The sequence below is a fragment of the Dermacentor albipictus genome, chromosome 1 (assembly GCF_038994185.2).
Source record: "Dermacentor albipictus isolate Rhodes 1998 colony chromosome 1, USDA_Dalb.pri_finalv2, whole genome shotgun sequence".
Taxonomy (NCBI): domain Eukaryota; kingdom Metazoa; phylum Arthropoda; class Arachnida; order Ixodida; family Ixodidae; genus Dermacentor; species Dermacentor albipictus.
The window spans coordinates 352785044-352800025 of record NC_091821.1 but is presented as its reverse complement, the minus strand read 5'-3'; the positions used below and the strand labels follow the sequence as shown (position 1 = coordinate 352800025).

The 14982-nt window shown below is 45.6% G+C and overlaps 1 protein-coding gene across 4 annotated transcripts in view; it reads right to left on the bottom strand.

Moving 5' to 3' along the window:
* Window positions 1–517: 517 nt before the first annotated feature.
* Window positions 518–14982, bottom strand: part of Chd1 (chromodomain-helicase-DNA-binding protein 1) — an 80621-nt gene continuing 66156 nt past the window's right edge. For 3 of the 4 annotated variants that reach the window (XM_070531805.1, XM_070531807.1, XM_070531806.1), the window contains exons 28-33: window positions 14118–14296; window positions 13065–13230; window positions 11924–12180; window positions 8268–8441; window positions 4866–4979; window positions 518–2429 (exon numbers count right to left, since the gene is read on the bottom strand). In XM_070531805.1, coding sequence (XP_070387906.1) covers window positions 2117–2429; window positions 4866–4979; window positions 8268–8441; window positions 11924–12180; window positions 13065–13230; window positions 14118–14296 — 1203 coding nt within the window. In that variant the 3' untranslated portion in view covers window positions 518–2116. Of the gene's footprint in view, window positions 2496–4865; window positions 4980–8267; window positions 8442–11923; window positions 12181–13064; window positions 13231–14117; window positions 14297–14982 lie in introns of all 4 variants that reach the window. The other variant, XM_070531808.1, reaches the window with a different exon arrangement.

The following is a 14982-nucleotide window of genomic DNA, read 5'->3' as shown; positions in this document are numbered from 1 at the left end:
TAAAAGCCTCTAAAAAAAAAAAGGATGTGGCTGCTTACTAACACATCTGCATTGCAGCCATCTTGGTCATGTCTCCAAAAAAAGAGGTTAAGTTAGCCTAGCCCATATAAAAAAAATGTTTGCATCTGCACTCAATGCCAGTGTTGCTCATTTTATACTGTGCTGCTAAATCTATGTAGCAAAAATGCTAATGTGTGCTAGATGCCAGTCATTTATATGCACAAGAGATACCATCATTGAAACAACTTCATTGGATGTCTTGAGCAGATGCTAAGACTTTCGACTCTAAAACAAATATTCAAATTTTTATAATTAAACTCGATTAGCTAACTTTAATCACACTTCAAGAAATATTCTGAGCTACTCAGGACATACAAGCAATATGTTAATGGTGTCATTTGCCTAACATCCAACTTTGTTTTTAAAGCATGGTTCAAGTTACATGAAACACCTTGTATACATGTACGTGTCCTTATGGGTACGTGTGCATGCCAATGTTGAGAAAACAGCAAGGTGGTACTTTCATAAAGTCTTTTTTTTCTTCTTCATGGCAAACATATTACAAAAATTGCTAAATAAACACTCTGTCTGTCTCTCTGTCTGTACAGAATTTTGGGACTAGTGTTTGGTCCCCAATAATACACTTCATTCCTTGCTATGTAAGTGATCACACATTATGTACACCATTCACCACAAAAGAAGTTTTTGATTCCACTTGGCACACAAATGCCTAACTTCATGGGGACATCAAGCTATCACATCAGCACAATGTACATAGTTCCACATCACTCAATCATGCAAATGAGGTCGCACTACAAAGATGTTCATGCAGAAAAAAAAAGTACGTCTTTCTGCAACTTGATCACAAGTTCACTGGTGCTCGGGTTGAGACTTGTCTCATAAACACGGCGCACGTCACAAGGTTTTGACCATAGACACGCTACGCCTACTGCACGATCCCAAACATGCTACACACTTCACAAATCTGCACATGCAAAAGCTTTTCTCAGTTTTTCACAAAAATCATTGTGCTTTGTGTTGCTTGTAGCTCAACTGAAGCACAGATATGCCATGTCCAATGTGGCACATGTGCGATCCAAGTGTCCTGTTCCTTGTGCGAATAGCAGAACCACCTTCGGCCATTGATGACTTGTGCAGGCTACTTGTGATAAACACGTTTGCTGTGTACAGCTCTGAACAAGGAAAATAAACTATGTACATGGCATATGCCCAACAACTCTTGGCTCAAGGCGACAGGAACTGCTCAGTATAGCCAACTTTGAACAAAATATGGCCTGTTTGACGGCAAATCACAGCGGATGCGGGCTTACCAACAAAGGGTCAACAAAGGCATGTCCCAATGCGTAAGGATAGTGACACAAATCTACACACTCATTCAATCCTGTACACTTTTGTCCAGTCCCATGGCCTCAACTTGCATGGAGAGATGCATGCCAAGAGACTCAGACCTCTCAGTAGTAACTACAAGTGGCACGGCTTCACGAAGTACTTTGCCAACTGTAATTTAAACAGCAAACACTGCTGCTAGCAAGCAGCATTGTCTCTCCAGCACCACACGGTGAATCACAGATCGCCAAGATTCATTTCAAGAAGCTGGAATGCATTAGAAAAGGCAATAAGTGGCCGCCAACTTGTGTAGAGAGGCTGACAATCACTTGAGAAAATGCGCAGGTCAACACAGTAGAGAGAAAACATCAAACACATTATACAAAAAACGTTTGACCTCCATGACAGCACAACATTGGTGACCGACTGGCTGCACAATCTGAAGTTGTTCACACCACCATGGCACCTCGTGCTTTCAAAGCAAGATGTCCAAGCACCACCGCAAGAAAACGCAGGCCTCCCACAAACTGCATATGTTGCACTGGCTTGTTTCCCCACCACAATAAATATTTCATTGAGCCAGCAAAGCTGTGGAGTGATCTAAAATTCCAAAACCAAGGTCAGAGTCTGGCTTCAGATGAAAGCTGTCTTGAAGATGCCAGCCGACTGCCAAGGTTTTAGCTCACTTTGCTGCCAAATGATACAGTGACTTTTGGCCGCACATCACATTGAAACATTGCAGAAGCCCAGGTCTTGGGTAGAATGCCACCTATACGTGCTTAGGAGGGGCATCAGGTGGTCGATCAAAGTGGCTACCACCACCAGAAGGCCGTGAGAAGCCACCACTTCCTCCACTGTTGGTGCGTTCTTTCCGCCTCCATGAGTCTGCGTGCCCTTGGTAAGGGCTGTAGGGGCCCAAGGGGCTTGTGTGGTGCTCAGGCATTGCGCCTGGTGGTGGTGGCTGAAGAGCACCAGCTGGCACTGGTACTGCTCCGTAACCACTTGCATAAGGTACCGATGATGCTGCCACTGGAGGTATGCCGTACGGCACAAAGTTGCCGACCCCACTTCCACCATGGTACCTGGAAACAGATGTTCAAGTAGGTGCATGAAGCACAAATTGGCTGCGCCCAATTCCACCATTGTACCTGCAAACAGACATTTAAATCAAAGTTTCATACCTTCTTAAAGTAATTTTTGAAATCAAAAGAGTGGCTTGTTGGTGCATGGTACTTTGTAAGAGTATGGCAGCAAACACAAAGGGTGACTAGAAAATATTGAGGCAAGACACAGAAAGGAACAGCAAAGGTGCTGAACTAACTTCTGATTTTATTTCTCAGAGACGGCCTCTACCATGACCAAATCGAGCATGCATGACAGCACCACTAGTGACTTCAAGGTAATCATTCTAACTACACGTGGCAATCTTTATGGGAAAAAAAAAGGGGTGGGTGGGGGGGGAGCTCTTTGCTTGACAGGAACACAGATGATGCACTCACATGCTTGTTCCGCAAGAGTTTGTAGATATGAAAAGCTTGCATAATTCTCTTTCCTTTTGCATCTTGGCTTTCACAACTACTGAAATGCTACTGAAGACGGGGGCGCAACCGCAATGTTTGCAGTGAATCCGTAGATTGCTGCCCATGCTTGTGGGAACTAAATGGCATGCTCACGTATCCTATCATTAACACACCTTCCTGACCAACCTATGTACTCTTTATCCCAATTTAAATTGCCTGTGGCAGATTGCATAATTTTAGTCTGAGCAGGATTACTGTATGACGTAGCAGTTCTGCGGAAACCCGCAAGGTGGAGAGAAGTAATGAATAAAGGGAAAATCAGACATCCACCCATTCGTAGCAATTGCTACAAAGGAAACCCTCAGAGTTGAAGAAAAATTCGTCCTGGTCTGGGACTCGAACCCGAGACCACCACCTTTCCGGGGCAGCCGCTCTACCATCTGAGCTAACCAGGCGGCTAGCAGATGGCAGGGCGAAGTCGAATTTGTAGACTTTGCTTTGTGTTGTCGACAAATTCGACTTGGCCGAAACTTTTATTATCAATCCTAAAATTGGTCTTCGCCAGATAATTCAAACTTGACCAGTCACAACAGATGCGCCTGACCTTTAAGGTAACCCCAACAGCGAGCCTGAAAGGGGCCTTCAGCACTTCTTATGGAAATCGAGAAAGGCATTTGAATTGAAAATAGGGTATTTCAGAAATACCTTGCTGCAAAAAGTACTTCAATGCATTCAGCAGAAGTGGAGTTATTGGCAATCAAACACTGCCTCCGCTGTGCTCCCATTCCTTCTTCATTGCCCGGCAGTGCGAAGGCTATGGTGGAGTGGGGTGCGCCCACAACGCTCCGCCTTCTAAATGTCACCTAGGTGCGCAGTTCAAATTTCATTCTGGATGTTAGCATAGGTGCCACCACTTCCAATTTTGGTGCCTACAACACGCTAAACGTAAACCAAATGCGGTTGTCCTCATTTAGCCAGCGGACTCATGGCGGCGGCCACGGTACCTACACTGCGTGCAGACTGCCCCCACCAATACAATCGAACCCAACTATATCAAACCCATTTACATCCAATTATTCTATATATAGAACAATTTCTGGACAAGGTATACTTACAATGAGTATATATAGCAAAACTTATGCTTAGATCGAACAAAAATAGCAGCGAATCCCGATATATCGAACGTCAAGCGGCGGAAAAGTGCCCCAGAAGTTGGCTTTCCCTCACGGTGGAGGTAAACACGGCGGCGTGGCTCCATTCAACCGCTACTCCCTACTGTGACCACACTGCCTTGGACGAGTCGTTGACACCCCCCTGCAATAAATGATCCTGGCTCGCCCGCAACAATGCTCAGACAGCCAATCAGAGCCTCTTGTGCCATCGTCATGCAAGATGGCGAAAGTGCGAGTTGTCTCGCTGCTTTTCTGGTTCATTGTGTGTGCGCCTTGTGGGTCTTCCCCTGCAGTGCTGCCGTGATGAAGCGGCAGAATTTGCCTTTCGTCGTGAAGCTCAAAATCATAAATCAGGTCAAAGGCGGTGAGAAGTCGAATGTCCCTGTAGCGTGCAAGATTCCGAGGAGCACTCTCAGCATGATCTTGAAGAATAAGGGAAAGATTAGGGCTAAAGCGGCAAACCCTTTTTCTTTGCATAAGGCTCGCACCCTGAACTTGCTGCCATGAAGTAGGTGACACGGTACAATTTCGCATCCGACAAAAGCAGGTCACACGCAACACAATTCGGCATCCGATGCAGTGTTCAATGTGCCAGAATGGTAGCTGGATATGAGAAGTTTTGCTGTGCTGTAGCACCAGATCAGATTCATGGCATGGGATAAATCTAAGTGGCCGCAGGGAAAAAATTGCTTAAAATTTTACCCGCATACTAGACGCACTCCTCAACTTTGTGCAAATTGTTCAGGAAAAGGAGTGTGAACATTATGTGAACAAAGACAATAGCTGTCATTAAATCAGCAGTGATTTCTAGTGCAGTAAATCTCACCTTCGGTCTGGGTGTTGTGTCCTGGGATCCTTGTCTCGCTTGTAGGCCTGGTCATCTACACGATTCCCCTGGTAATGCCGGTAGGGGTCATGCTTGTTGTAATCATTGTTATACCTGGAAGAATGGAAAAAGCAAACAATATACAGTTGAACCCCGCCTTCAACGAAATATTTCCCGTCAGCTAGCCATAGAAGTCCATGGAAAAGAGTTCTCGCCAAAACGAACAATTTTTCGGGCTTTGTTTTCGTTTCAACGAAGTTTTCGCTCGGTAGAGCTGGACCTTAAAATTAGTTTTGTGATAAAATAAACATAAGCCCAATCGTCTGCAATTTTTTGTACACCCAAGCCGCTTAGGTTCACCGAAAATGTGCGCCCACTGCACCGTCGCCGATAAACAAACTCATGGAGGGCGCCATTGTTTGGTGGTGATGACGATGTGGCTAGCCGCCTTGCAACAAGGCACCGGCCCACATTGCCAAGCGGGAGCCACAGCCAATTCATATCCATCCTAGGTCACACGATCACGCGAACGCTGGCGCAACACAGATTTTCATTTGTGCTTGTGCGCTCGGCCAGCAAGATGACAAAGCGGAAGTTTCTTTCTTTGGAGGTGAAGGTGCGAATCATCAGCGAGGCTTTGAGTGGCAGAAAGAAAGGAGACGTTGCAGCAGAGTTCGGCATCTCCAACAGCACGCGTTGACAATTTTGAAGTCGAAGGACGCAATCATCAGTGCTCTTCCAGTGGGGGCATCCGCCAAACGAAAGAAGTTGACTCAACCTGCACACGAGGATCTTGAAAAGGAGTTTACATGGTTCCTTGACATGCGTGCAGCAAAAGGCACCTTGAAGCAGCAAAAGGCACTGAACTACGCTTGCATGCTCGGCATCGAAGATTTTAAGGCAAGCACAGGTTGGTTGGCCTGCTTCAAGGCCTGTCACGACATTGTTGCGAAGATGTTGTGCGACGTCATCTGCTTTGTCAGACATAATGAAAGAGTATGCACCGTCCGACATTTACAACACAAGAGGAGACAGCACTCTTTTATGAGCTGCTGCCCACAAAGACGCTGGATATGAAGGGCCAATGGTGCAGAGACTCAGGTGTCATCTGCTTTGCTGGACATAATGAAAGAGTATGCCCAGTCCGACATCTACAACACAGATGAGATGGGACTCTTTTATGAGCTGCTGCCCACAAAGGATATGAAGGGCCAACCATGCAGCGGAGGAAAGCACAGCAAGAAGCGTGCGACTCTGCTTCTCTGCACTAACACGGATGACCGACAAACGCTGCCCGCTCGTTATCAGCAAGAGCGCGAGGCCTCACTGCTTCAAAGGCAGTAAGAGCTTGGCGGTAAGTTATTACGCAAACAAGAAATCCTGGTTGACATGGGCCACCTTCCGTGATTGGATCATAGCTTTCCACTGCAATATGAAGGTCCAAAACCACAAGGTGTGCTTGCTTATTGACAAATGGTCAGCGCATAATGTTGAGGATGCTGACTTGGAAAATGTGGAAGTTCACTTCTTTCCCCCAAACTGCACTGCTTGGATTCAGCCGTTAGACCAAGGAATCAGTCACAGCGTGAAAAGTGAATATCAGCAGCGGTTGATTCAGTGATTGTTTCAGAATGTTGACAACGGCGGGAGACCAAAGTGGACTTGTTCATGGCCCTACAGATGATTGCCGTGGCGTGGACGGGTACCCAGTGCAGCATAATTGAAAATTGCTTTGCGCATGCCAGCTGAAGTGACGGCCAACTCTACAACGGACGAGGAAGACGACCATTTTGGAGTGAAGCCAGCCTCTACACAAGTTACTGCAACGTGGGCAGCCCTTCGAGACACCATAAATGTACCAACGGGCATCACCATAGATGAGAACATTGTCGTTGACACGACGTAATTGTTTATGAAGAGTTGTCTATCATTGAAGAGGTTCGCCATAACGACTTGTCGTTGTACGATTAAAGTGATGCACAAGATGCATCAACCCCGCCTCGTGCACTGGATGTAATGGACGCTTTTGATGTCATTTGTAATTTCATTGGCGCCCATGAGGACAACGTCGCAATGCAGCTGCTGACCGAGTGCGAACATCACACCACGGCGATGATGACCAAAGGACGGAGGCAAACAAAGATGACAGACTTTTTTCGGAGATGAGTGACATTCTTGAGTGCGCAGTCAAATCAGACGGTGTACAGTAGAACCCCGCTGTTACGTTCCTCACTGCTGCGTTTTCCAGGCTGCTACGTCACTTTCATCCGGTCCCGGCATAGCTTGCATAGGATCCAATGTATAAGGAACCTCGCTGTTACGTAGTAGCTGTGAAAACATTCCCGCATGATGCGTTGCAACCCGAACCCGCCTGGGCTAAAGTAGGCAACGCGCTCCAACTGCCATTTTGGCTTTTGACGAGTTTTGACCGGGCTTGGCTATTAAACTGGCTGCAAGAAGCCGCACGCCAGTTCGAGAGGCCGCCACTAGGTGGCCATTCGTGAAGAATGCTCTCACTATCATCACTGCGATTACGGTCACCACATGGTTTGTTGGGCGGGTCGACTCACGGAGGATGAGGCGTTGACGTCACTCTTCGGGAAGCTATAGCTAAAGAGAAGCCGGAAGTTGGCGTTGCTCCGCCTATCGGGCCAGCTCTCCTCTTGTTTACATTTCTCGCGAAACCACGCAGCGCTAGCGGTGCTGCGCGCAACCAGGCTGCTCGGAAGCGTGCGCTCCACAGCAATACTAAACAAACGTTAGTTAGCACGTTAGCATGATTATGCCAAAGAGGGCAAAATTTCTCGCGGATATTCATTCGTCCGTTGTCGTTGCCTGGCGCGGTGACGACGAGGAGCACGAGCCGCATGATGCCGGGGGGTTGCCAAATCCTAGCTTTGGAGAAGCCGTCGCGGCTCTGGACCTCCTCCGCAGGTACGTCGCACCTCACAGCGACGCTGACAGCAATGCGGCCTTCCAGGCTAAAACGTGTGGTGATTTCTAGCGAGCGAAAGAAACGGCAAGGCACCATTCTAGACTCTTTGTAAGTCCTAAGCGCACTCTGTGGAAATAAATTGCCTATAGTTGAAGCTGCACTTTTTTCATTCATTTTCGGAGCTTTCCTCACTGTTGCGTTTTCCCGGCTGTTACGTTTTTTTTTCCTTACGTTCCACTGTATTGGGTCAGATTTCGCCACAATGAAAGGTAACCGACCTTTTTCGGAAATAAATTATGTTTGTGAGTGTGTAGTCAAATTTGACAGTGTTTTGGGGCAAATTTCACCACAATGAAATTTTCGCTTCAACGAAATTTTTCGCCCGTCCCGTGAGTTTCATTGTAGCCAGGTTCGGCTGTAAAACAATACACAGATGCGTGCTCATAGGGCAATTTTACACCACGCACCTGTCCTTATAGTCCCAGCTGGATGCAGGGTTGTCATGGTTCCACCGTTCTTGACCCTGCTGGAATGATGATGGTCGGTGGGGAGGGTGGTTGTAGCTGTTGGAGCCCTTCTGGTAGCCACCGCTACCTCGATCACGGTACGAACCACTGCTGCCACTTTTGTTATGGCTGTTGCTGGAATAGTACAACATGACGCATGCTTTTAAGTAGAATGAATAGCACAAGGCAAGAGCAATACCAAGTTTGCACACGAGTTTCTCAATTTAATTAAGAGGGGCTGAAAGAGGCGGCTTTCAAAGTTGTAGAAACTTTACCACATGCTTCTCGCATGTAAAAGGATGACACTTGGCAAGTATAATGACTTTGCTCATCAAATGATAAGCAAGAGCACTGTGCACATTTCTTGTGCCTTAGCAATTGCATGAATAGAGCGAGCCAGTGTATTGCGACATTACCATGCATCCACTTCCTGGGTACCTAAACAATAACAGTTAACAGAAACAACCATTACGGCAAGTTACTTAAGATGCTCTGACAAATGCCAGTATTTTATCTAGGCTTGTTGGAAGGTTGGGACCTAAATTTAATGGAGAAAAAAGAAAGTATGAAACGTCATGCTAACATTAATCTTCATGACGGAACTACAATTGGTGTAAAGTTTATGTTCGACAATTCCCAGCTGAAGAGCCCACTGTGTAAAACAACAAATACCCTGTAATGTTAGCAACCACTGTGAAAGAAAACAACACGCATTTTTACTGTGGTTGCCATTACTAACTCCACCGAAAAAAAAGTACATTCAGAACCAGGGTGTATGTCAAGACTATAAAATGAAAGTGAAAACAGGGACAGAAACACAAATAGCAAATGAAGGCCGAACTTCTATTTCCAAAATTTCACACCACACCTCAACACTAGTGTGTTGGTGCGACATTTTTAAAAGTATATTCCCATATTTGAGCCATTGTGGCGCAGTAAAAGTTCTTGTAACTTGACTAGTGATATCTTTGGCTCCTTAACACTACAACGTAATCCATCTTTACTAATGAAAAATTAACTAGGCCCGAGCAGATGCTGTAACAATCTGTGATGTCATGGCAACCCGGTTAATAAACTTCAAGGTGGAGTCGCCACCTACCTGGTTCTTGCATATTATCTGGCTCGCGTAAGGAAGCCAGATAAGTTTCTCTAAGGAACAACAGAACTGTGAATGACGAAGAACTCTGCCTAAGGTGTGACGTGAAGCCACACGCCAAAGCAGAATTTGCATATAACCAGCACCCTGAACTTAATGTTAAAATTTCTTACATTTTTGATCTGGATTATATATGAAAAATTACAGTATTAATGTGTTGGCATTCTTGGGTACTTCAAGCAGTGCGTTTGTATCTAATCGTTTTCCCACCAACCTGGGTCCCCAGGTAGTCTGTGTTCGAATAGGCAGCGCATCAGCCTGCTTTGCTGAGAGAACAGGGTTCAAAACCAACCGTCGGCACAACTTGGGTTACTGAGTAGTAATGTGGTCACCAATGTGTATACGTACCACTCTTCACCAAACCTCTTTCAAACCGACATGGGTTACTCTTTGATGCTCTTTGAATTCTTTGATGCCAACGTGGAGCACTAAGTGTGTGCCACTAAGTCTATGCTGGTCTTCATTAAACCTCTTTGATGCCAACTTAGGTCACTGGGTATGTGCCAGCAGGTGTGTGCTGCTGTTCAGTGAACTTCTTTAACGCCAATGTGCCACGTTACAATGACAAAAAAGATCCATTAAATTCTCCGAAGCTGAGCTGAGTTGAAGCCATGTAACAAGGGTTTCTCAGAAATGGCAACCTGACACTTTAGCAGGCTGGGCCACGAATGCACTGGGTATGTGCTGCTTTTCATTGAACGCATTTCACGCCAACGCTTTAGCGAGCTGTGCGATAAATGCACTTGTGCCACTTCTTCGATGAACCTCTTGCCAACTTGGGTCACTGAGCACCATATTCACAAATGCATCTTAATTTGAAGCCCACGCTTCATGTAAATGATGCCTTTCGGGAACGACGTGTTTCCTTCAGCGCGTTCACATCGGCCGTCACTTAGATCAAGTCAAGCATGGGCTTCAAGATGCATTTCTGAGAGGGATGACGGAAGAATTTTACTGGTTGTCGACAACTGCTCTGCTCACATTGTGAATGTTCGCTTGATGCATGTTTGCTTGGAGTTTCTGCCGCCAAACAACATGTCCTTGTTTCAACTCCTAGACCAGGGCATTATAAAGAGTGTGAAGGCAGAATTTTGTAAGCGCCTTGTGCAGCAGTTTATTGTCAACTTCCGCCTAAAGCAGCCAACTGCAACCGATATTCGTCAGGCAGGGGAAATGTTCATGGGAGCTTGGCGGAACTTGAAGGCATCGACCATTAGCAACTGCTGGCGAAAAGCTGGGCTTGTCAAAGCGCTTGTGCAACTTAAAGGTGACCTTGAGGTGACCGACAACAACCCAGGAGACCTGTGGACCGAAGTTGCAGAAATGCTGCTCGCTGTCTCTTCCTTTTACGACTACATGGAGAGCGACAGCGCAGCACTAACAGCGGCGAACCCGACAACCGAGGAGATTGTTAACTGTGTTCGCAATGTCTGCAGTGACGATGACGACCCGAAGAAAGACAACTGTGTGTCACCGAACACAGAAGATGAAATCGTGTCGAACACTGATGTTTTAGCGCACATGAACGAAGTCTGCACTTTCATCGCTTGGTGCAATGACGTACCCGATGAGGTTTTGTGCAAAGTGGAAGATGTAGACGCATTCCTAACCAGTCGTGTGTGCAGCATGCGCCAGAAGAAAATCAATCATTTCTTCGACTAAGTAAGCTTTGAAGTGAGTGAAACATTTCTATATAAGAGTATGCTTGTCTGCACATGCCTCTACTACCAAGGTATGTCACTTTCATTCCCAGGTCTAACCACTGGCTTATAACCCCAGGTTTTTCATTACAACATTTCAAAATAACGAACAATTTTCGGCGGTCCTGCGTGATTTGTTATATTGAGATTTGACTGTATAGGGATGAGTATGTGCCACTGGGTGTCCGACAAGCAGGAGAACGATTCTCGACGTTCGCAGGCTATGGCACGCTATGCTTTTATAGTCTTAACAGGCCACGCGCTGAATTCTCAGCAGCATCACTAGATGGCACAGCGTGTCTAGAAATAAGCGTGCGAAAGGAGACTGGCAGCTCCATGATGCATTTTCTCAGCATTTTCATGCACCGGTGAGGCCATGTATTTCAGAGGCCACATGCAGGCTTTGCAGTGGTAACGCTAGATGACGCCGAGTGTTGTTAGGGAAGTGTAAAAGAGGAATCTTGCTACAGTACATGCCTCATACATAACAATCTTACATGGCAAACATGGCAATATGTCGTGTCGCTAAATTGTTACAAAGCTAAATGCATTACCGTTGAGTCATCATGAAATGGGTTCAGTCAAATGTTTTTTCATTCTGGCCCCTAGATTACATTGTGCTGCTTGAAATTGTTTTATAAAACCTAACAATGCATTATTTTTGCATTCAGAACTCCAGCCCCTGTGTTATAACCGTGATTACGTTACTTTCGAGCAAGGAACATACTAATGGCACCACAATATATGCAACACTGCCTCACCTGCCACCACTGTCATTTCGTTTGTCCCGTGGTTTGTCCTCATGCGGTCGCTTGTTTGGCCTCTTGTGGTCGTCCTCGGAGTGCCTCTTAGTGCCATGCTGCCCACCGTGATGACTACTGCTGCCATACTGGCTGCTGCTGTTCTGACTGGAACTGTGCTGGCTGCTGCTCCCATGCTGTCCACTGTGTTGGCCGCTGTGGTGACCACCATGCCCACTTCCATGCAGGCTGCTGTGTGTACTGCCCGGCTGGCTTCCCTGAACATTTACAATAGGGGGTTTAGTGCAAGTGCCACACAGGGTGGCTAGTTGTATTAAACAATGATGAATTCTGGCGTCTTGCTTTTTTTTTGTGCCCTCCATAGACACAACTGCTTCTGCAGCCTTAAACTCACAATAAACAGAAAGGTTACATCAGTTTGGACTGCTGAAGTACAATACAACAAAGGAAATTTTATGCTTTCTCTATACTACATATTAATAGCAACTTAAAATAATGAACTTGCAACCCAAAACATTGCGCAAGTTTGACACTTACGAAGCCATGAGAAATTAGGTGTGCCAGCAAGCAAGTATTCCTGGACGGCTACGATTACAAATCCACAGCAGCTCTATTGCCATCACCCACGTCAGCACAACACACTTGTAGATGTACTGCTTGCAAATGAAGGTGATTGATCTTGAACTTAGTTTGCATGTTTTTGACACAGTAGTATTTCAATACGATGACGATTTTCGGTGGTCCCATGATATTCATTGTATTGAGATTACAGTAGTACGAGAACACAGGAAATGACAGAAGAGACACAAACACTTGTGTTTCTTTGACTGTCCTGAAGTGTCTCATGTTTTTCACCATGCTTACACACCAACTGGGCCAGCAAACACTCAAACACCCAGCCAGTTAAAGGTGGGCACAATCACAGCTCAAAAGCTTCCACCAAAATCTTTTCACAACTGCTTCTGATGATGTGAGCATAGACATTCTTGTGCCAGTTGAGCTAATTCACAATGCTGTTGTACTCAACTTGGCATCATGTCAGTCACATTTCTTTCAGGAGTGTAATCCACCAACCAAACCACACTCTCTTTCCCTCACACATCTTTTGAAATTCAGTCACAGATCCCTGAGAAGAGCTCACCTCATCATGCAGTCTTGGCCTCTTGTCATGCTCCTTCTTGTCAGAGTCTTTGGTGCGGTCACCAGATTTATCGGCACCTTCACTCTTCTTTTGTGCATGCCGGTACAGTCGAAATAGTGCCTTGGCATCCAATTCTGTGAACTTGGCCACAAACGACCACAGGTGGCTGCCACGACAAAAGAGTACAGTAATGTCAACATCTTGCTTTCAAAGTGACGGTTAGAAATGGTAGGTCCTTGACGAAAGGGCACCACACCATGTTCAGACACAGAATCACCATGGAGGAACTTCACTAGTGCCACTTTGCAGTGGGAGTGTGTAGGTTCAAGAAATTTTTTTACTGGACACATTGACAGATGGAGCAAATACTACTGAATGCGAACATGGAAACAGGGTGCATGCCCAGTATGAGACAGTACGCAAGAAGCTTCGAATTTAAAATAAATTGTGGGGTTTAATGTCCCATCACTGTTTGCCTTTAACATGCACCTAAATCTAAGTACATGAGCATTTTTGCATTTTGCCTTCATCAAAATGCAGCTGCTACTGCCAGGAATTTAACCCATGACCTTGTGCTCAACAGCAAAATGCCACAGCCACTGAGCTACCACAGCAGGTAACGACTTCAGAACGTCATGAGCACTATACTTAGTGACAATCTTAAGGAGATTACAAGCTCCACCCACAAAACTATACTGTATCTGCACTCTGCTTTTAAACCCCAAAACACAGTTCCCGAGAGATGACTATATTGAAAGTAGTAGTTCACCTCCACCTTGACATCATAATTGACTGTCGCATCTACAGACATTTTCTCTGCATTGGACTGCATTATTTACCACTGCATTTTTAGCCTGTCATGGACTAATAAAGAATGTATAGTATATCAAGCATGGCTGTAACATCCTCAAACACAGTATGGTGGGGATTCACAATTTGAAATGTTGCAATGTTCACCACACAAAGTAAAAAATTCTTGCCTTGCCAGACTGCATTACAGACACGCTACCTTGCAAAGCACAGTGTCCAACAAAAAAGAAACTGTACACTTACGAACGCCACTGCTTGGCCTTCTCTGGGTCTGAGTACTCATTGCAGCAATCGTTTATGTGTTCACCAATCTTCAACAGGCAGAGTCGTGTGTGGTTTACTTGTTCATCATCATTCATTGAGGAGTCTGGTGTGTCCAGCTGTTTGAGTGCCCGCTTCACTGGCCGCATCTTCTCCTTGCACTGAAAACAGCAAATTATACCTTAACAGATATCCTAGCACAGCAACACACCAGCTACAACAACCCGACTTCTGTTAATACAGCAGAGCTTGCCAACACAAAAGGGGAAAAAAAGAAGTGATCTATAGTCCTTGTAACCAAGCTGAAGCCTTCCTATTCTTTTCATCAGAATGTATCAATTGTGTCAATGCAATACTCCATTGGTGAACACAACTTCTGTCAAATCACAATGTTCTCTAGAACTCATGGTGAGGGAAATACAACTTTCCATATATCCATACCGTCAGATAGGCAAGACTTCTAAGACATCTGATAAACCTCTAACAGATTACCGAGACTCGCAACTACATGGCCTGCGACTGGTTGCAGCAGGGCCCCTTGAACACAGCCGCTTCGCTGCTTCATACCCTCTGTTCTAGCGATATACAACCCCCTCCCCCCATATTTCTTCAAGATCACTGCCTTTTCTACCCTTACAACATCCAAAAAGTGCTCCACTTAAACTGCAGCTATAATTTGCAAATGGGTATATCCGAGCACCATACAAAAATGAAACAGTACCTTACCCATGAAAAATGCTTTGGCTGTGCACCCACTGATGTTTATAGTGCCTTCACTTAACATAATTCAAAGCACACTGGACAATGCGAATACAGTAGACTTCCATTAATTGGACTCCAGTTAACC